Source organism: Anser brachyrhynchus (assembly GCF_964034855.1).
Source record: "Anser brachyrhynchus genome assembly, chromosome: 4".
Classification (NCBI taxonomy): Eukaryota; Metazoa; Chordata; class Aves; order Anseriformes; family Anatidae; genus Anser; species Anser brachyrhynchus.
Genome location: NC_137698.1, coordinates 68020155 through 68043532, shown reverse-complemented (window position 1 = coordinate 68043532; position 23378 = coordinate 68020155). Strand labels below are relative to the sequence as shown.

At 39.5% G+C, this 23378-nt stretch overlaps 2 protein-coding genes across 35 annotated transcripts in view; one reads left to right on the top strand and one right to left on the bottom strand.

Moving 5' to 3' along the window:
- Nucleotides 1-14463, bottom strand: part of SH3TC1 (SH3 domain and tetratricopeptide repeats 1) — a 36683-nt gene extending 22220 nt beyond the window's left edge. The window contains exons 1-3 of one of the 7 annotated variants that reach the window (XM_080591998.1): nucleotides 13968-14463; nucleotides 3259-3528; nucleotides 946-1020 (exon numbers count right to left, since the gene is read on the bottom strand). In XM_080591998.1, coding sequence (XP_080448124.1) covers nucleotides 946-1020; nucleotides 3259-3487 — 304 coding nt within the window. In that variant the 5' untranslated portion in view covers nucleotides 3488-3528; nucleotides 13968-14463. Of the gene's footprint in view, nucleotides 1-945; nucleotides 1021-2555; nucleotides 2587-3258; nucleotides 3529-10191; nucleotides 10318-13484; nucleotides 13596-13967 lie in introns of those variants that run through there. The other 6 variants (XM_080591999.1, XM_080592000.1, XM_080591997.1 and 3 more) reach the window with 6 other exon arrangements.
- A 7127-nt stretch (nucleotides 14464-21590) lies between these two features.
- ABLIM2 (actin binding LIM protein family member 2) overlaps nucleotides 21591-23378 on the top strand; it is a 142390-nt gene continuing 140602 nt past the window's right edge. For 15 of the 28 annotated variants that reach the window (XR_013951267.1, XR_013951268.1, XR_013951269.1 and 12 more), the window contains exon 1: nucleotides 22204-22454. Coding sequence is in view for 20 of the 28 variants with exons in the window: in XM_080592047.1 (XP_080448173.1) it covers nucleotides 22439-22454 (16 nt within the window). In the remaining 8 variants the exon portion in view is untranslated. Of the gene's footprint in view, nucleotides 22166-22203; nucleotides 22455-23378 lie in introns of those variants that run through there. The other 13 variants (XM_080592031.1, XM_080592045.1, XM_080592042.1 and 10 more) reach the window with 13 other exon arrangements.

Sequence of the window (23378 nt, the reverse complement as noted above, 5' to 3'; positions counted from 1 at the left end):
ACCCAATTGCACCTGTGGTAATCTTCCTGTCTGTCCTGATCCATACCTTAATTAAAAACCCAAATTCTGTGTGGGTTAGGCAAGCATGTGCTTAAGCATGAATAATTTCCCTACAAACCACCATATGCCAGAGCACATCCCAGTGTTGTTTCCAATTTCTTTATCTCCAGAACAGAATCCAGGAGACTGGGTTCAGGGGCTGCTTTAAATTCAGTGAGTTAAGTCTGCACCCTTCATGCAAATACTGAAGCCAGACAGACTACAAAGGACATCATGCACAGATATTTCTCAGATATCAACATCTCGCAAATTATCAGAGAAGTAATTGATCTGTTGGTATAAGAGCACCTAGTTTGCTTGCAGGAAGGGAGAAGAAACTCCCAAATGATGAGGAATTCACACATTTCCTTTAAGAGTCAAATATTTTGATGATAACAACCAGTCTGTTTTTTTCGTTTTCCATAAGAAAATTTAAACGTGATTACACCCTCAATTCACAGAGTAGGCCAGGAGCCCACCTGAAGAGAAGCCCGTTGTACCTGCTTCCTGAAGAACTGCACTCAACTCCAGCTTTATTAAAAATACAGCATTTTAAATTTTGAGACTTGGAAGGGCTGCAAAATTATAAATAAGGCATTTGAAGAACTGAAACCCATACATAAAACAGTGAACTTTTTATTTGTTTTTCTTGTTTTTCTTAGCCATTCCAGTATAGTCCATAAACAGTTTCTAGCTTTTATTGCAGTTAATAAATTACCTTTTTTTATGAGAAATTGTCAATCATAAATCTTATGTAGAAGTTAGACACTTCATAGGTGCCATGAAGCATATCATAAAATTAGAGGAGTGACAACTGCAAATGCTGTTGTTGTAGCTGTCTCAATTTGAAAAAGCAATGAGAGAGCATTGTATGATTGCATGATATAAAGGCAGAAAAATTCTTACCAGTTGGAAAATTCTCAGCTTGACTGGGAAGGGTCCTTGAACTGACATTTGTGCATTTTTCATTTTGTGGATAATCTGTTATGATAAATAAATGAACAGTTAAGTGCATTTTTAAAGTCCACATAAAAAATATTTCATTTGATGCACTGTAGAAGTACTAGAACAAAGATTTTTTTCCCCCTTTCTGCTTTATAATTCTCCAAAAATATGAAAAGTATCTGAAGATCATTTCTCTCCTACTAGGGAGAAAGTTAAATCTTGGTTTGATCATTTTAACGTGAAGCTTTAAGATGGAATTTTCCATCAATTGAAAATTGATGGAAAAGAAAACTGAAGTCCCATTTGGGAGGGAGCAAAAGTCAGACACCATTGTCTCTTCACTTACACCTATGCTAAAAAGTGGCCTCCGCTGAAGTTTCAGTGGTATAAGTTACAAATAGTATCAATGACCCATACCAATGCATACACAAGGAGAAATAACCTTCTCTTTATAGTCGTTACAAATTTAATACTTGAGAGGGGGGGTAATATAAAAAAATGAGTGATATGAAGTTTTAAAAAATTAACACAAATAGTCTTTTTTTTTTTGACTCATATCTTCCAGTCCTTTTGGAAATAGTAGGTTTTTGTGCTAGAAAACACCCACCCAAGCGAGTTCTGTTTTCTCAAAGTTCCCTGAGCAAAAAATCAGTGAAGACAAGGCTTGATATTTCTAAGGAAGAAAGTGGTAAAAAAAAAAGTCTATTTTTTAAAAAAAAGAAATTTTCTGATGCAATTTTCATGTATCTTAAGCCATTTTCCACTGCTCTGCTTTTAAGAAAATGGTTGCAATATAGCAGGATGTGGAAATATCTTCCCTTTCAGTGCTTTTGTTGATGTTATGTGAACAAAGGCACATGATCAACTAAGAATACAGAAGCACAGAATTTTCCTACTTCGGAAAAAAGGCAGTAGGCAGTAAAAGTGTCATCTTCAAGGCTAATTACTACTATACTAGCATTAGAAATTGCAGTTCCCAAGCACTTTAGATTTAGCAGGAGAGCAGGTGGTGTCATAGAATCAGAGTCACAGAAATGCTTGAGGTTGGAAGGGACCCCTGGCGTTCCTCTGGTCCACCCCCCTGCTCAGCCAGAAGTACAAGCAAGACAACTGTCAAAACTCTAACAACGTGTTATCAATTTTATCATTATCCAATAGTCAATAAGGGCAATTAATTAACAGATGTTTCTGGTATGTGAACTAGTCATTATTATTATTTCTATAGTATCAGATAGAGATTTTTCTTGAAAGGTATTTGCTGAGATGCTAATACCCAGCAGGTAATATTTTATGTTAAAACTAAACCTAATTTCTGTTACTTTAAGAGAAATCAAAAACTATGAGTAAGCATTGTATTACTCAAGGGAGTTTAATTACAAATAAGGGTTTGCTATAAAATTTAAGTTAAAGCATAAAAGTTGCTATAAATACATTTTAAACATTTTCTGAAGTTCTATAATTAGATTCAAAGATTTAACGTGCATTCCATGCCCCATTCTTAATGAATGGATGACTTGCATGCTTTTTGGCAAACTGAAAAGAAACTTTATACTGCCCTGGGATACTTGTACCTGGTATTCCTGGATGTCAGGAGAGTTGCAGCTGTGAACAGAAAGACATTGTCTTTCTAAGCCATAGGACATACAATTTAAAATGAAATAAGTTTTCGTGGTTTCTCAAAGTATTTTCACATTCAGAAAGCTCACATTCAGACCTACTGTAAAGTAGGATTCTGGCCACTGGTTTTGACAGACCTATGCCACTCCACCAGTCCACCCAGAAAGTGTTTCTGACTTGCATATTTTTACAGTATGAAGTATGTTTTCATTTGCAGAAAAATAAAGATGGTATGGTAAAATGGAAACATGCAGTCTAACTCATCTTTACTTCCAGCTCTTAGAGATTATAGTAAAAAGTGCTAAGCAAAGTACCTGCACTTCACTCTTCTGGCTCTTGGGTTCTGATAATTTTCATCTCAGCTAATTTTAACTAACAGCTAAAGCGGGTTTCTATATAGATCATATAGTTTGCCAACCTATGCAGCATTGTCACAGAGGAAATACAGCTGTTGGCTTTTTACTGTAGATGTAGGTCAGAAAAAAGCTCAGTGGAAAAACACAACAGCTCTCTGCTTGCACACTGCAAGCAATATTTTAAAAAAAACAACACTCACTCCCCTCCCCCCAAAAAAACAAAAACAACGAAAAAGCAGCAATTTAAATGCAAAGGTAAGTCAAGAGCAGAGTGATCAGGATGTATCGATAGAGGTCTTACCCATTTGTTCTTGCAGTGTGTCTGTCTTGCCTCCATCCCTGGCAGTGCTCATGGCAGCATTGGCTGCCTCACATTCCCAGCCAGGCACATACATTCCCTGCTCTGTTTCTTTCCTTTCCAAGTTACTGCCTTGCTTTCCCTCTGGACTAGGAGCAGGGGTTCCCTCCTCCATGGTGCCATCAGAGCTGGGCACAGACACGCCACCTCCTGCTGCCAAACTTGCCATCATTTGCAGTTCCTCACAGTGATGCAATTAACATTGTCAATGATCTGGGGGGAGAAAAAAAATACGGATTTAAAAAAAATCTCAGAATACATGCACATATGCAAGAGCTGTCCCTCTACTGTGGGAGTTATTTTTAATTGTAGAATACATTAAAGTATTATTTCACAACCCAACAGGATTGGAGACCCTGTCTACTAAGTAATAGAGGACAGAAAAGAGAATAAAGGAAAGAACATAACAGAGAAAAAGCAATTACTGTGACAGCACCAAGATGATGTTGCTTTGTTGCAAGGGACAGTTGATCTGGGATCAGCTGTACAACGTGACAGGAAGGGAAGAAGCACTTGGAAACACAGCAGCTGGCAGGGGAAAGCACTCAAAGCTATTCTGCTGCTGCTTGAATCTGAAGATACAAATAGGGGTGGGAAAAAGAAAGGAGTGCTTCCCCAGGCTGGGTGTTGTAAAACATCCCACAAAAGATATCCAAGTTTCATGTGTGAGCAATCTGAAATATTCTAGAAATTTCTCTAGAAACTACTCTGGAAACAATGAGGAAACATCCTCATTTTCATACCTTAACCCTAATCCCGGGCAAGACATTTTACCGAATGAACACCTCAGTCTCCCTCACTGCACATCTGGAGTGAGGAGGAAATTAACATTACTACATACCTTTGGGGACAGGGAGGTCTGAGATTCACTAGTGTTTGTCATTTCCCTTTTGAAAATGCTGCTTGTCACCTTCTGATTTACATTTTAGACTTCTTTCAGACAGAACTGGTGCATAACACCCAAACTCATCCCGGAAGAAGCTCCTGCAGTCAGGTGTCATTGGTGCTTTAGTGACAAAGCACTAAGTAAATCTGACTAATAGCAATCCAAGGCCTGAAGTGAAAAGTACTTGTGTCCACTGCTAATTATTCATTCCTGGCCAGATCTAATGCAGAGCCTCCAAGGGATAGCATCATTCATATTAACATAGGCAATGCAGGAGAAAACATTTTCTGAAGGTGGCAAGGATGGAATGGGTACTGCATGCTTAATTGAAACAAGCACGCAAATTTTTATAAATCCAGTTAAAGAATGAATCCTCTGGAGGAACCCCCAGTGCTGGAAGACTGGTATACAAGCATCCAAGTATTTCTTTGCAGTAAAGCAGCAGAGATCCACTGAAGCTTGAGGCTGTTGGCAGCAATACTGTTACTGGCATGAACATCAGGAAAAAGGAATAGAAATGGAAGTAGAGCACAAGTAGTTGCAAGCTTCATTGCTCCCTTTACAAGTTGCTGACTTGAGATGTCCTGAAGATCCCATTTCATGGGTACAAGCTACTTCAGTTTCAAAAGCCAGTTTTAAAGGTTGGACTAAATCTTAGAGGTCTTTTCCAACTGAACGATTCTATGTAAAAAGTGCAACAGCCATCATCCAGTGCACCTGCGAAGGATGCAGCTCATGTAGCCAGCACATGTCCCACTGATATTTAGACCCATTTCCTCAGTGGGTTCTCACATGCCTCTTTAATTGGTTCCATAAAGCCACAGGATAGATTTTCCCTTAGTTCTGTCATTCGGACTTGAACCCAAATTCCTCTGTGCTTACTCCAGCCATGCTCATTAACAAGCTACTGTCATTGTAAGTATACCAAACTTGTAATCTTTGTGAAATTTCCTCTGCTGCTTCTTTTCCAGCAGAAATGGGTTAAAACTGAAGCTGCAGATGAAAAATTGTTTTTGCTCTTCCAAAACCTCAGACTAGTGCCCAGTGACCCTAGTGTCCTGTTACGATCTGCCTTCAGACTAGTCTACAAATCTCTCCCTTCTCTATTGTAGTGGGTTTATGTGGGCAGCCCACGCAGGATCAGTTTGGGAAGGATGGCATCCCATGGGAGGGACCCCACGTGGAGCAGAGGATCCATGAAGGAGTGGTGGAGATGAAGTGCTATAGACAGACTGCAACCCCCATTCACTGTTCCCCTGCGATTTTACTAGCTTTTTAGTAATAGGCAATAAATTTCTCTAATATCCCTACAGTGAGTCTGTTTTGCCCATCATGGTAATTGTTGAGTGATCTCCCTGTCCTCATCTCAACCCTTGAACCCTTTGCATCACATTTTCTCCCCCTTTCCCTTTGAGGAGGGGGAGTGAGAGAATGGTTGTGGTGGAACTTGGCTGCCCACCTGAGTAAGACCACCACATCTGTTCACTATGAAATGGGGTATCTTTAAGCACGTACGTTATTCTAGTTTGCCCTTTCACACACATGACTTCCAGCACTTTGCTCCCTACCAAGCCTCATGTCATAGGTCCCAAAACCTGAGCAAACTGATGGCCATTGTGACCAGTGTCACCATCCCCTCTCTGCCCGCTGTGGTGGGCAGACACACAGGACAAGGCAGCGATCTGTTTGCACAACCTCCATCCTGTTCTGCAGTCATGAGAACTTTAGCCCACAGAGCACTTGAATAAACAGTAAAATATGTATAGACAGAAGAATGTTACACAATTATAACAAATTAACAAGGTATACGTGCAGGTAGTATGACCAACTGAGAGAATTAAACCACGTAAGTTAATGAAGTATGAAGAGATCTAGGACGGACATTGTTTTAATATTTTCTTTGTCCCCTTTCACTAATTAAATATTTTTTTTAAATGTCTGTCAGAGCAGCAAGGCTGGTTTTCAGAAGACTGTGCTGTAGCTCCATGGTTCTCAACATAAAGTTGTACAAAATTTTATATACACTTCCAAAACACAGACAAACTCAAACTCAATGGATCTTAGTGACTTCTCCCAAAAGAGTATTTCCACTAACATATCTAGGTAACCTTGCAGTTCTTACTTCATATCTTAATTTCTTTAACTGTCCTGTAAAACTTCCAATCTGCCCTTATGATCTAATTATAAATGATTAAAAATACAGGCCTGCCAGAGCCTGAACTTACATTACTAGAGATATGCTTATCCATTTATATAGCTGATCTTTTCCTTAGAGTAATATCAGTAGCTAACACCATTCCTTTTCGTATCGTACCATGATTATATGTATTTTTTTCACACTTAACAATTAAATGCTTCTGTATCTATGTGTGGTGTCTCATGAAGAAATACTGTGATATTAAGGATAACTAAATTCCAAAGGTAGTTTAAAATACTGTTCTATGAATTCCAAACCCAATTCTTATTTTTAGATCAGATTATCCTTAATCCCAGAAGTGAAATTCAATATTCAGAATATTAATATTTTCCATCATCTCCTATTACAAGCAGAAATATCTTCCTTTAAAAAAATTACCAAAAACCATACTGTAACTTGTATTCTTAGAATTCAGGTGAGTTAGAGAACAGATATTGATTAAATCTTCCTGTCTTCTGCATGAGCGCCTGCCTGTTGGTAAGGGTAACATATATAAACAGGATTATGAATGAACCTATAGAGCATGGCACTGCAAAAACAAGAACAAGTGGGACTTTTGAATGAATCAAGATAGATATGATCTGTTTAAGAAGCCATAGTATCTAAGAGCCTAAGGCAAGGAACAAAATCAGGATGGGGGAAATAAAAGTGATGAATTATCAACATTTTCTCTTCTTTTCCAAAATACACAGAATTAAAACTAAGGTTTCAAAAAGCTTTGACAGCCATGCTCAACTCTGCAGTTTTGTTTCCCATCTGTAATGTTTACCTTAAAGTGTCTGCCTATGTAGCTATATATAAGCACTGAGAACAAGATTGTAAATCACTTCACTGCAGGTAGGCACCTTCTCTACCCACACACTTTAGAATGATGCCTTTTTTTTTTTTAACATCTAAACACATCTCAAGGGATACAAATTTGAACCCAAGTGACAAATCTTTCACTGAATTTTGCATCACATCTATTCTTGTACTGTTCACCTTTGACTATCAAGTACCCCAAGGAGAAAAACTGTAACATAAAAACAATGCTAAGGTATGTCAGAATCTTTATTATGCTTGATGTTCTCTTATCTATTATCAAATAGTTCCAGTACAAGTTAAAACAGATTCAGAGGCACCGAAGCAGGGAAAAACATTTCACTACTATAAGATTTAGAAAATATTAACCCTCAGTGCTTGAATCACTCAAGTTTTTCATAAAAAATTATGGATCCTAACTTCTACTATTGTATTTACTATCAACTAATTAGTTATTCATTGATAGCAACAAGTACAAGATGACGAAGAAATGGAGTAAAGATTTTTTTTTAATATCTTGAATACTAACTTTGTCTTTTATAACTAGTTCTATATTTGTGTGCACTGACAAAACATTTTACTTATATCTCATGCTCTTTGAAGCTCAATGAAGAAATTCATATTTGGTATAGGATGCTGTCCAAAAAAAAAAAGCTAATGATCTTCCCATTTTTCAACACCAACCTCTATTCAAAAGCCGTGCACACAAGAGGTGGTCCTCCCAGCTGGTCTGGGCAAGTCTCACTTTCTAAGGCAGTGGAGAGGAGTGGTGGGAGAGGAGGGGCGATGCTGGACAGTTCAACAGCCCCTGTGGTAGGGCTACAGGGTTCACTGGCATCAGACTGAGCTCACTGGACATGCTGCCCTGCACAGAGCCACTGGCAGTACCTGTCCAGTCTTATAAGGCTCATTCTGCCTTCTCACCAAGCACAACAGTCTGGAAGGCTCTTGAACATAAGACACTTTATCCCTACTGGAAGTTAAATAGAACAATTCCATTATCATGCAATTTCCTTCTGTTGCTGCTTCCTTTTCATTGAGTGCCTGTATCTGTTTTCAAAACACAGTTAACCAGAAGAAAAAACACATAGCTTGACATTTTCCATTCCCCTGACTATGGAGGTGGAGGGTTTTTTCCCTGTTTTTTTTGGTGTTGTTTTAAGAGAAGTTGTGGATGACAGGAACACTGATTTTCACTTCAACCAATTTCTTCCAATTAAAGAGGGTTGAAAAAGAAAACTAATAACATCTACTGAACAGGTTCTGTCTGTATCTTTAAAGGTGTATTTTTAAGTCTGAGAAAGGTGCCCAGTATATAAAATTGGCTGTATTTTAACTAGTTGCTAAAAAACTGCATGCAGCAAGTTATTTCTCTTTCACTTACCTTCCCGCTGGGAGGCTCAGGACAATTTATTAACCTGTAGCTTCAAGTTACCAGTGGCAAACGTAATTCTTTTAGTTTTACAGAGATGGGAATAAAGACAGATTATTTGTGGTCATACAGGAGTGCTATAGAGGTGCTGGAGAAATAGCCAAAGAATCCAGAAGTAAATGTAAAGTTCAATTAGTTTATCCAAGGGGATAATTCGTACATACTGGGAATGTTGCTGTGATTGCCCCTTTTGTGCATTAATTCCTATCTCTAAGGCAAATGAGCAACTGCTACTTTCTTTCCCTCCTCATCTCAGCTCACCTGCGCCCCTGGTGGATCACGGACAACTCTTCTATATTTAAGTCTCCAGCCTCTTGTGTACCCAATACAACAGAGCACTGGTAGCCCCCCAATTTTTACTCATATTGTGGTGCATTGCATTCCTGAGGGGCTCCAAACCAAGCAAGGCTGGTAATGAAACCTGCATTACACCTTCATTTGGAGCACATTTGACTGTATGCACATCCTTGATCTTGTGCTCTGCTTGGATCCAAAGTTAAAAGAAATGATTTTCCCAAACTGATGCTAGATTATTTTATTATTCCTTCTTCTGTGTTTCTCTCAACTCACATTTGCTTCACATCTTCTCTATTAGGCTAGAACCATCTTATTACAAAGACCATTACAAACTTTGTACTTAGAATAAATCACAGCCTTGATCTTCATGAAAGTCAGTCATGGGCATGACTTTAAAAAAAATCCATACTATGTACTACGTAGGCAAAAATTAAAAGTGAGCTTTTTTCCTTCAGTCCTACTATGTATTACACAGAAATGTAAAGCAAATCTGTAATCAAGTTACATGGATTTAGACATCTGAGCACTCTCCAAAAATGTAAGACAGACTCCTTTATCCCTGAAGTAACTTTAGGTTAGTTATCAATTCTTAGTAAACTCTGTTGCAAGCAGTATCATTTCTCATGTTTAGTCTACAAACAAAAAAGCCCCAGCTTCAAATCTGAAAGGCACGATAGATTTCTTCAGAAGTTTTAACCCTCTCATGATTCATTTTCTTCATACCTTCATAGCACTGAAATATTCTTTCCACACACGGTTCAGCTTTGAATGCACAGTAAGTCCAAAACTTCCAAGTTTTGACACTGAGATTTGTAGACTCAAATCTAGGACTGCATAGCTGGTTAAAAATACACAGAAGTTTTATGGGTGCTTCAAAAGAAAATCAGATCACCACTAGAAAACTCTAAAAGATATCTGTGAATCTCAACACTTCGTTTTATGTGTTAGATCTGACAGTTTGGCCTCTGGCAGCTAACACAGCAGAATGAAGTAGGAGGAATGCTGTTGTCACAGAATAGCTCACACAACGTACTCAGCTCACACAACACTGCCCAGAACAGCTTCTCAAACCCACAACAGATCGCGTTCACACATTTTGCAGTACATTATTGGTACGCAAAAGTATTTAACTACTAAAATGATCCCCCTTAACTGGCTGCAATTCTAACGCACTGATGATAAACCTCGAGTCAAATGCTAGACCACAAGTACCTAAATGATGGTGAGAGGCAGAGGTACAGACACAGAGCACTGATTTCCTACCTTTTCCACGTCTGATTTGCTGCAACATGCCAGTAAACAGCAGGCAGATCTGTGCCTTCCTCCGCTCTGCTCAGAACTGACTCCAGCACAGCTCTTCCTGTTTGACCTTCTTATCTTTCCTGTTGATTGCACAGCCAGACCGGGATGTGGTATGTACAAAAAGTTGTCTATTAACTGATACTGTTAATTGAAAAGCTTTTTTTAGGGGAAAAACCAACATTCACGAGCATGGAGTTGAGCTACTAAAGTTCATTATGCAAAGCAGAAATGTATCAAATGTGCTGGAAGGTTCATTCATTTATTCCTGCTTTTCAAAGCAATAATTCATTTTGACATTTTGCATTAGCTGCTAAAAGGTTTCATGGGACATATCCAGGCCCTTGTGCTAAGCAAGCGTTGTTCAGACAAAGTAACAAATAGACCTTTAGATGAAGCACCAGGCTTTGTTTCCCCTTTGCTTTTGATCACAGAATTAGATTTCTTGCTATCATTCCAGCTACAATAAGCCTCATGAAGATTTATTTGACAGTGAACTCACTCTGATACACTTGGTTTTAAATTGCAAAGTGTAGGGCTTTGCAGCTTAATCATGCAATCTGCAGCCACATAGCATTAAATAAGTTTTGGAAGTTAAGGAATACATACACAAGGCTTTATCAATGATCCAGAAGCCACAGCCTAAAGAAATGACCCACAAAGGCAAAGGAATAAGAATCCATCCCACTTTAAATTTGTTGGCTTTTTGTCCTCTACACTAAGATGAAGATGACTTTATCTTCTTTTTCTGCCTAACACAGTGAAAATTCCACACATGGTCACCTTGCTGGTAAGCACTATGTACTCCCAAATGCCAGTGGTGTGGGCTGTCCTCAGCATTGCAGCAGGCACTAAATGAGAACAGAACGAAGAGAGGGTGTCTGCCCCAAAGTCCATACATCTGGTATCTCAGACATCCCCAGACAACAAAATCACAACACACATTTAAGTTGCTTCTTGACTTTATAAACTAGTGATTAATTACAAATCACAATCTTGTTTACCTTACTTCAGCCAGTTATACTATATTAACATGAATTATAAATGCTACTTCACACGGATTAGCCAATCTGTTCCCACAGTATGTTTGGGAACACTCCATCCTTCAAGACATTATAAATTTGGAATTCTTTTCAAGTGAGTGTATAAATCACACCTAGTCAACCATCCCACAGGACTTTTCTCTCATTGCCATCGATATGATATTGCTCTATAACACCATACACAAACTTGTGTTCTAGTGCCACTTATAGCTACTTATATAGTAGCTATGCCCACAGCATGAAATACCATATTTCTTTCACTATTTTACAAACAACTAATTTTCTATAACTTTTATAAATGTCTAAATCTTTTTAGCACATTTATTTTGTTTGTATACTAAAGGATAATCTTTCATCACGTTATAACCTCAGATCTTTGCTGGTCTTCCTTTGACCTCTTTTTTTTTTTTTAATGTAAACCCAAGATAATTTAAAAAAAAAAATATCTAAACCTGTTTTCCTCAGTGATTACCAAACTTCCATCTTATGTTTCTATGCCCCAATCACTGCAGAATCCATACACATCTATCACTGATTTGTGTGTCCCTAAAATCTCAAAAAAGCACAAACAATTATTTTAGAGAAGTGAAATCGGGAGAGACATATCTGGCTTAAGGAAACAAGTTACAAAATATCAGCTGAACTCACAGTTCCTTAACTTCCTTTTCAGTACCTTTTTCTTCATCTGTCTTCTATGATTTTACTCTAAAGTGCATTTCATCATGCCATCCATGGTGTATAATTTCTTGGGGATGTCTACTGACATGTAGTTTAAGCGGAAGCAGGAAAACAAATTTTTCAGCTTCAGGGTAATGCTATCAGAAGTTTGCTCCCTCATTTTTTTAAAACAGTACCAATCCACATTACAGAGATGTTATTCAACATTACTGAAGTTGTGAACAGCTGCTCTCATGAAATAACTCTAGAGACCAATATACTGTAGCAAACAGGAAGAAGACAAAGTTAGCAGGGTGGTTTCCGTATTAGTAATCACATCCATTGGATTTTAATCGCTAAAATTGCTGTGTGTGAGTTGTGCCACCTGGTCAGGTTTCCTTATGTGAAAGAACATGCTTCAGAATCCATCTTGTTTAACTATTAAAGTTACAAGCAGACTTGATAGCCCTGTTTACGTGTGGTTGTCCCTGAGCTTTTCAGGATCATTAAAAAAAGCTGCCAGGAGGACATTGCGTGTTGAAACAAGAAGCTTCCTCTAATTGTCTCTCTCTGTCGTTGTTTTTCATTATCCTGTTTGTCTGCCCTTCTGCAGCTGCTCCAGCAGCTTTTCATTAGAGCAGCTTGCATTGGGAAAAACAACACATTTTAATATTCAGGCCAGGCTACACCTTCTATTATAACTACTCTTCCGTCACAGTTGGAGACATACCTATGAAAGAATATTTTAGCCTGCTACTAAAGGGACCAACTTTAATGCTTAAGCACATTGAAATGTAGCTCATTTGGAACTCCTGTTAACTGATATCTTGTAGTAAATATCAGATTTAGAAGGGGTCTTTCTACCCGCTTTACTAAATTCCTGCCTGATACTCTTTCATCTCAAGCTCACTAAATGTTACGAAACCTATTCCTCTTTGCTGAATCCTATAATAAAAAGATTCTCTTCCATTTAATGTTTTGCTCAAATTAGCATTCGTCACTTCAGCTGGCATGACAAGCTTGAAGTCATGCAACATACTGCTTTTTTGGCTGAATTAGTCTCTTCGTCTTGTTTCATCCAGCAGTTGAAGTATACTCACAAAACAAACAAACAAAAGCAATACAATGAAATCTGAACTGTGAATTTAAGAGAAATATCAACTCAGCACACAGATGTAAAGTCTATACAGCTTGGAGTGTGAGCCTACAGTAGCAACATTTTTTTTAAGGAACTCACCTAAATAACTATATATATTTTTAACAGGCTTACCAATATACATGTTGGGTCAATGTTTCACTCTAGGGCCGCATAAAACTTCCTTATAAATAGGTTTAGCCATATGTTTCCTTTTGATTAGCGCGTTATCTCACCACAGTGATTGCACATAGAGCTAGGTAAAGAGTTAAAGTGCTTTCTCCCAGAGTCCTGTCATCTTTTCCCCTGCCTGGTTGGAACCCAGATAGCTTTACTTCCCCCAGGGCTTGGAAAAAACACCACCCCAGCTCCACAGGCTGGGTTAGAAAGGCAAAACAGAAAACATGAAAAGAAAAATATACTCCCATCCATCTGTAAGGAAATGCCGTCGCCTTGTAGTCTGCAGGAAAATGCTGAGTCAAAACATCCAGCTGTTACACTGCTTCAACACTGTTCCTTAGCTATTTACCTAGCTCACTAAATAACAGCTAAATTTACTCACAATTATCACACGTTACTAATAGTTTCTATTGAGCTCGTTATCCCTCAACAAACCACAACATGGTACACTCCTGACAAAGCTTCCTCCTAAGTTTAGCAGCTCCTGAGAACCACTGTTATTTGCTTGAGAACATTTTTGGCCACAGACCAAAAAGCCAACAAGATCATACCAGTGAAAACATTTGGGCTCATATCCCAGTCCAGGCAGGCAAGAAGGTCATGATAGGACTCCCTGTTCTGTTTCAGCCATGACACGGATTTTAGGTCTCTCACATATTACAGAAAAAGAAACCTTCTAGAATAGTTTCATCAGCTCACAGTAAAAATCAGTAATTTACACTTACCACTCAGAAGATTTATCATTTCCTTCTTTCTATATCACCAAGATTTATTTTCTGACCCACGGGTGTAACAACCTCGCATAATCAGGCATAAACTTTTGAGTCACACGTACCGCAGAGAGCTTTTATTTCTTCATGACCCCGAAACCAAAAGCATTCAGGGCTTGTGTTCACAAGCTCCAGAACAGGGAATGAACTTTCTCTATTTTATTTTTAAAGCTGTTAAATAAAATTGAATTCCGTATATCTTTTCTTAACCACTGCAATTAACAAACCACCTAGAAATTCAGGTCTCTAAGAAGCACAAAAAAGCCTTAAGAATTTAGGAAATGTATTTTGACATAGAGGCAATAATACTGCTCTTCCACAAACCTACAACTATTAAAAGTGGAAAGCTGAAATAGAATTATCTAAACTTAGTTCAATTTATACTTTAAATGCCATAGAAAACATTTTTTTTTCATCCCCCCTAACCTGAAGAGACACCTTTTAAAGTATTTTGGATAACTTAAAGGAAAATGAGCACTTCCTTTTATAGCCAGGTGAATTGATTTTTATTTATTTTTTTTTTTCATTAAAGGCTGACTTATCCAGCTGCTTAAAGTTTTCAGGGAGAAATAAGAGTTTATTCTTAAGGACAAATTTGTAACCTTCCTGTGGATTTCCAAGGAAAGCTAATGTGATAATATGTTATCTACTCTGTTCAAATGAATGTAATACTTCTTTTCCTTTGAAGAATTCTCTTCTTTTTCATGTTAGGCATTCAGAAAAGGACACTAATCAAGGTTTTTCACTGAGTGAGTTTTCTTATTTATGTTGTGAGAGTTTTTCCTTAGTTTTTAAAACAGAAAACTATTTCAGTATATCTGAACGTGTTTATTGTGAGGACTTAAAACCAGACTGGAGTAGGAGGCCATGGCTTCTACTGTACACTGAAATCTGCAGTACTGAAATTTCAGCAGTCTGTTAGGTGATTCTGATTAATGCTGGAAAATACAGTGTGAAGGAACTGTACTTATTGGAACCTGAATATATACGGAATACTGATATTTTATAAGCTAATTTTGGTATTGAGCAAGTAAATTTTGACTTAGGCATCCAAAGTGGAGGAAACCACTATATATAAATATATATTTCAATGTAGATTTATTTAGTAGGAACAAAGGTTTGCTTTTGTCTCTGCTGATGCTCTGCGAAAGGATATGCCTGAAGGAATACCTGGAGGATCAAAACAATAGATAGCCACCACACTAGAAATGATCATAAAACTGTGATTTATCATCATGTCATCTTTGTGCCACATAAAAGATGCAAGACAAGTTAGTATAGGTAGCTTCTGTGTTCAATGAAATGAATACTGGTGGTAGGTATGCCATATAAGGATTTTCCTTTTGATAAATATAGCATAAAATATTATTTTCTTATAGTTTGGGATTAATGCCTCCAGTCCCTGAAATGTCTACAAGATAGAAAATCTTATATTGATAGTTTTGACTTTAACAAATGACCATAAATTTCTGCACTCATATAAAACTAGCAGAGAAAACTGGGATTTTTCCAAATTCCTGCTGCCCTCTAGTTGAGACCTGAAGAAGGGCTCATGTGTGCAAGCGTCCAGTTTTTGCAGTTCTGTCTGTAAATCTCAGCTACAACTTCTCCTAGGAACACCTTTCCTCTCATATGTATCTCTATTGAACAGTTGTCCAAAGACACCAAGACTAAGAATATGAAATGATGGCAATAAACATAACAAGCCCAACATTTTCTGCTACTTAAGTGTCCAGCCTTGGCATGCTTCATGCAATATTTCTTAGAAAAAGAATAAAATAGTTAAAAGACACAGTGAAATCAACAGTCTTGTGAAATATGAGGAAAGATTTTCTATTTAATAGAGAATATCTGAGGCACAGTGGAGGATTTGTCAATAAGGATCTGAAAATCATTGGAACTCAAAATGCTTCCAATCTGAATTTCAGCTTTTGAAACATCTTACAATTCCATTTATGGACTTTTGATTAAGTGAAATGTACTTTACACAAACATAAAGCTTTTAGTTTTGAGACTGGAGGTACTTTATTTTTATTTCTGTTAGTGCCAACAGAAGCTGTAATTATGTGAAGGTGTGATTGGGGAGGGGACACGCTATAAAGATATTTTTACTACATTTAAGGGCGTGCAACTAAAAAGAAAAAATATAATAAGCATTATCACTTGCTGGGCTCACTGCATTAAATGCACAGTATGTGTCTTATGTCCATACATTATATTCAGTAATGATCCATTTTTCACCATTTTGGAGAAGTAAAAAAAAAAAAAAATCCTTTCTTCCTTATTTTCTAGTTGACTTCTCTGCATACATTATCCACAACCCTCAGCCACCTTTAAGTTTTCTTTTTGGTAGGCTTGGCCCAAGCCATTACATAAAAACTAGGGCCTTCGCTGGTATCATTAAGCCTGGAAAGCAATACTGATAGCACGAGACAGCTTTGATGCAGTTGAGGACATCCACAGAAGCGTTCAGTCACAGCTGCATTTTCCTGGGGTCTGATGCTTTCAGAACCAGGTATATTCCCTGGCAGAGTGCGGTGAAAGGTTCTGTAAACTGTCATGAATCTCAGGCAAGGCCTTGCTTGCGGATGGTGCTACGTGAAAATTTTGTCACCTAGTAAGAGTCTAAGTTCTGCTAACACGGTGCAGAATTTTTTTAGATTAGAACAGCGTTAGAGATGCAATGCAGGATAAGCAACAGCAAATCTGCATATATCAGCTTGTTCTGCAGAGTACAGAGTTAAACTGACTCAGGGCCAGTGGGCTGTAATATCAGCTACTTGAAGTGAGAAGTTGCAGCTTCACAAAGGCAGTAATTTTCCAAGGAGTCACATCTGCAAGAGATCACACTACGCTTAATAAGTGCTAACCTCTCTGCAACAGGCACAAAGGGGACAGTATTAGAGTTCACGCTTGTTTACTACAGAAAGCACAACATTATCTACAAATTTACAGACAGGGGTACTGATTTCACTGGCCACATAAACTGTGTAACATTGCACTGGAATTCTTGCAAGCTTAATCTGCTGTTCTCAAATTCAAATTATTTTTTTTTTGGCCCATGTTTTTGCACATGTAGTTGTGACTTTTATATTATCCATGCCTTATCTTGACTCTTCCCAAAGCCACTCTTTGTATTTATATTTCTGCACACCTCATTTCTATAACCTGTGTGGTTGTCATTCTTGGGTATAAATTATATAGCATTACCTGCTAGACTTCCTGTCATATGCAGCAGTCTCTGATATTAAAATTTATTTGTTCTGACCAACTTTCCAAAAGCTGACTGCTGACATGAGAGAACAGTCCCTGATTGTCTCATTGTAACAGAGAATTCTTTCATCCTCAGCCATTGTTCCCTTTGATGTTATTCCATTCTTTCTGTTTTCAAAGTTTGCCTTGGAGTTGTATTTGACCTACTGATCATAATGCATTTAGGTTTGTAATGGGTAATTGATGTCTAAGTTAAAACTGCTGATGTAATATTTATATTCTGCCCATGGTGTGAGAGGAGCTGTACATAAAAGTTGTTACAGACATCTTGATATTGCAATGCAGACATCTCCATATAGTGCTCTGTTATTATTTCATTACAGCTGCTCCACACTAATTCATTAGTTATAAACATGTGTACCTCTGGCTTAGTAAATAGCTGGCAATTTATTTTCATATCCATAATCTCATTTTAATGTTATTCTTTGTAAACTTCAGACTTGACTTACATCTTGTTTACTATCAATGCCCAAAGCAACACGCAACAAACCCAGCAACGTGGTGAGGTACCCACTGTCACAGGCACCAACACATTGCAAACACAAGCCTGGCCTATTTTGGCAGCTGTCCCAGAGCCAGCAATTCCCTGATGTAGTAGCCTGAATATAGTAGCCTGAATGTTGAACAAGTCATAACTTGAACTGGAAGTAATAGGAAAATTACAAATTTCTGGAACACAATTGAGGGACAATTTGTCATTTAAAACATAAGCTCTTCAAAATAAATTACTATGGATTGCAAGATTACTTTTCATCTTTCAGGAGATCTAATAGTTGTCAAAAGACAGCAACTTAGAGTACATACGAGCCTAATAATTAAATTTAAGGTAACAAATTAAAGAAATGCCAAAGTTTCTTGGCAGCTTAAGCTCAGTTTTCAGGACTGCCTCACAGACTTCAAAGGCATGAAATACAGAGATACACAGTAGATTGTGTTTTGGTTTGTTTTGTTTCTTATTTGTTTCTGATAGATCAGTTTAGGTCATTTTTTATAGGAATTTGCACAACTAATAGTATAACTGCCACAAACTGACTCTGACTAATCTTTTTTTTTTTTTTTTTTTTTTCTTAAGTTTCACTCTAAGTTGCCCTGAATACCTTGTGGTACTATCTCAGCTTTGAACGTGAAGCCAAGGAACAACTTCATATCCTTCATCAGGTATTTGAACTTGTGGTCTCCTCTATTCTGGACAAGAATGTCAATAACTTCTAGTATCTGTCTGGGTGATTGGTTTTTCACAGGTGACTGTGTTGGTTTTTTTGTTTGTTTGTTTGTTTGTTTTGTGCTGAAGAGACAAGGATTCTGCTTCATTCCCCATGCAGAGCAGCAAGTTCATGTAGATTGACCTTCCATCATTGGGATGCTTTTAAAATATGACCCCTTTCATACTCTACTAGCGATGACCTAAAAAAGCTTTGCAGACAAACAATTAAATAAAAGTAATAATTTTGTTGCACTGGGGAGCCTATGGCTTCCCCATTGTTGGAAAGATCAGGAATTTCAGAAACAATCTTTCTTTGTTTGCTTCAACGGGACTTTCTCAAGAAAAATTCTGAATAAAAATATCGTATGGTAACCTTGCTGTGAAACTGAATTTTAAAATGCTAGTATTATTAATTGAATACCACCCCTATTGAACTCTCTGAATTTTAAGAGCAATAAAAAAGAAAAAGTGAAGAAAGGGAAATATAAGCAATGTGCTTAACTTCACTTAAATACGCAGAAAAAAAAATAATGGGGCAGCTTCTGAAAGAATGTATATTTTGTCAGTCCATAAATCTGCAGTGTACTTAAGATACAGAGGCATACACAAGAACAAGAACATACACATTGTCAAGTGTAATGCTAGTATCTATTCATGAATATATGCTATTTTGATTGTTCTGTTTTATATTTAAAGTGTTCACTCCTTTTTCTTTTACATGAAGCCATACATAATTTCAAGTCAAGCACACCACAATATCACAGAACTTGCCTGGCAGTCAGAACCTGACTATATCCATCTGTTTTCTGGAAGCAGAGAAAATGAAATGTGAGATGTATTCCTTTATTTGTCACGGATTCATTTCTGATATTTGGGGCGGTTAGCAATTCAGCAGAAAGCAAAGATTTTTATTCCAATAGGACTAATGTAATAGAAGAAGATGTATGAATATAAGTAAGAAACACACAGTTTAAACACCCAGGGACAGTAAAATGCAATGTAAGTTCCTAGAATCATGGAATGGTTTAGGTTGGAAGGGACCTTTAAAAATTGTCTAGTCCAATATCCCTGAATAACATTAGTGAAGAAATGTTAGAAAACGTTCATATACTATAAAAGTAAAGTTTTTGCCTTGCACAGAGTTTTTTAATCTCTCCCTGGATGGCACTGAGGGTTTGGTGGAAGCCAGCCTATCAGGACTGTCAAATGCCAGTTCAATTTCCAGTAACGACAGAAGTGGTGCAAAATGCTGACATTTTGGAGGCTGATCTTGGAGGTTTCTTCCAACCTAGATGATTCTGTGATTCTGTGACTTTTCAGCCTTCTTCGCAGTGGCTGGACAAGCTGATCACTTTTACAAACATTGTCAGGAGATGACTGCCTATTAGCCTGAGATTTTAATTGGTAACACGAGACAGAATCTTGCAGTGCCTTGATGACTGTGTGCCCATTCTCAGGGTGCATCATTGTCCTGAAGGATCTCAGCTGCTTTATCTATGAAACAAAATGCTCGGTGTAAATTGTTTAGTGTTAACCTTCTTGCCAACTCTTTCCGGATGGTTTTAAAACTACTAGCATTAAAGTACTTCCAAAAGTCATTCAGGCAGAGCTTTCCTTTGCCCTCTGTGTCCTGGATAAGGTTATTTTAGATGATAGGCCATGAAAGCAGGGATTGCTCCATGGTCTCTTGGTTGGAGTAGTGAGGTCCTACCCAGTGGTAGCATATGACTTTTGCACTGGGTCACAGGATCTCCTAATAAAGCTTGTGGCAGGTGGCATTGTCTTAAACAAGGAGAATTTTGAACTCCAAAACCTGTTTCTTACAGCGTTTCCTAAAGCACATTTGTGCCATGTGCTCAGCGAACCGTTCTGAGCATTTGGGGAGTAATTGGGCCTTTTGGTTGTTTCCATGACCGACTGAGAGAACTTCAAGAATGCACCCACAGACCTGGGGTTTTCTCTGCAATGAATAAGCAAGGGTTTTAGTGTTCAGTCTCCTTCTGCACTACTGCCCAGCAGAAGGGTCCGACTTTAGCAGCCTTGAAGCCCAAAGCAGTTTCCTCTTGTTATACACCCAGTACTGATTGCACATCCACCATCTTCAACACAGTAAGTTATGTCTAATTTAGCTTTCAAAGCAACATTTCTGCATAGCCACAGGCTTACTAGCATCACTCAAAGAATGCCTTGAACTCATGATGGTTATTATATGCAAAGATATTTCATGATTAAACTGTTACACAAATTGCAGTGATGCTGGAAGCCAGATCTTATTAACATGAATGCAGAACAAAGACAAGATGGATGCTGCTGCATTGCCACAGTTGAGATGCTCTACACATTTGTGCTACTGTGATATGTAACAGACATAAATAAACACAGATATTCTTGTACCGTCTGCAACCTAGTGAAGTTCTACAAGGCCAGCTGCAACTCCTCTGGCATGCTTCAGCACAATTGGGCAGTGCAAGAAAGCTTTCAATAGCAAATGGGTGACAGAAGTTTGAAGGATGGAAAAAGGGCAATAAAGGCAGGTAGCAAAACATGCTATTGAACAATTAAAGATGAACTCTGCAAATGACAGAAAGGGATAGCAGCATGCTACTGAAGTTACAAGTCATGAGTTTCAAGGAATGACTAAGCAGAGTAGGAGTGAAGGGTGGCATCTGATAGGACAGATTCATGAGTGACACAGAGAAAGTGAATAGGGAACAATATGTTTGCTCTCTCTTCCACTACAAGAGTGAGTTGGCACTGAATAAGATAGCAAATAGCAGGTTCAAAACAAAAGCAGGTGGTTCTTTGCAGCACCCATAGTTCAGCTGTGAAATGTCTCAAGCAGGGTGCTGCAGTTGCTTGAAGTGTGCATGGGTTGAAAAACAAAACAAAACAAAATAAAAAAAAATAAAACAGTTGGGCAAGGTAATGGAAGAAAATGCATGGAAGGTTCTTAAACATGCAGAAAACTCATTTGGCTCAGCAAGTCCCCTCTGCAGATATCCACTGCCAGTGCCTGTCAGCAGTGGGGCACCAGCTTGGATTGTCTGATCCCATATCACTGTGATGCCTGAGTGCAGGTCCACAGTCTTCCCAGTGGCAGCAATTATCTCCAGGATTCGCATCATTTGAGCACAGAGCAGCAGTCCTCTGCACGCTCCTGCTTCCTCACGCTGGTAGTGTTACGCCAAGCTGCCCTGCACGCAGCATCAGAGGAGCTGTGCAACACGATGTGCTTATGTAACTGCATCTGGATCTTGCTGGGTTTCTTAAAATGGAAGTTTGGGTGCTGTTTTATTAAAAAAAACATTATTGCTATCAGAATTATAGCAATTATTTGTTAGATAGATGGAATACTGGACAGGCTGGCTTTCACAAAACATTGTGAGTCTTTCTGATTTCACAAATGAAGGATCAGTGAGGTTCCCCTGCTCCAGACAGCACTCCCTTCCTCTCCTCAATAACCACACTTGCTGCCAAACGTCTTCCGCGGTGCAGCGCTGCCTGGAGTCCGGGCCGAGCTGAGGAAGAGCTCAAACACCCCCATCCTCCTTCCCTGGCCGGTCCGGGGACATGCTAAAACACCTGTGCAGCGACCCGCTTTGCACAAACGTCGGCGACCTCACCAGCCGAGCACCAGCAGGAAAATGCGGAGGAAGGGGAGCTGCCGAGGAAAAAGGTGCGAGCGGGATGCGGCTGGGGGGAAACCGGGGGGGGGGACAAGGAGGGGGGTCCCCGCAGCCCCGTAGAGGGATGTAACCCCCTGGAGGAAGCACGGAGCTGCCGAAAACCCCACCGTGCCCGCTGGGGTGGCCGGGGTGCTGGGCACCTGCGGCGGGGGCGGAGCGCGGCGGCGGGCGGGGATGGGGCCGGGGCCGCCCGCGGGGCCGCGGAGACGGGCGGCGGGGACGGGCGGCGGCGGTGGCGGTGGCGGCGGCCCCTCCTGCGCGACATGAGCACCGGCACAGGTAGGAGGCAGCGGGGGGACCCCCCCCGTACCCCCACATATGCACCGAGCCAGCTATCGGGAGGGGGACGTTGTTGCTTTTTTTTTTTTGTGGGGGGGGCAGCTGGAAATTGCGGACTGTAAAGATTTTTTTATTTTGATATATATATATATATATTTTTTTTTTTTCGTATGTATTTGCATCTCCGAGGAGAGCTCGGAGCCCGGGCGCCGCCCGCACACCGCAGGGAGCCCCGCGGGGTGGGCTCGGCAGCCGGTGCCCCCCGGTACCCAGCCGAGCGTGGGGCAGGAGCCTGCTGCCCCCCTTCCCCACCCGGCAGCCCGCAGGGAAGGAGCCCGCAGCTCATCAGATGGGTTTGGGGTTGAAATATTGGGGTTGAAAGCTCGGCCTCTGCTCCCGGCTGAGATTGCGTGCTGGCAGGGGAGGTGAAAACCACGCAGGTTTCGTCGGAACACCAGCTACGATTTCCACCCAGGAGATCCAGTTGCCCAGGGCAATACAAAAGTATTTTTTTTATTATTATTTTTTTCCCCCTGTGATACATGCAGGATTTGTGAGCGGGCTTGGAATTGTGTTTTCCAGCGATTCAGCATTCGTCTGCATTGGTTGGCACTGGGGGGTGATTGCTTCAGAGCTCAGCTGATCGCACAATATTACAGTCTTTAAGGCAAACACAGGGTTGTGCATAGGGAAAGGGGGAGGCTTTCAGAGCTGATTGTATATTTCATTTCTGAGCATAACTGTAGCTGCTAAATATACCCTCTGCCACAACAACGGGGAGACGTTGAATAGCTACAATTACGTGGTGACTCTGTATGTCAACACGCTTAATCACACCACATCCTCGCAGCGAGCCAAATGAGAGCCTACCGCAAACAAAGAGGAAGACAGGCTCCTTGTTAGAGCAGTGCGAGACCCGGGGTC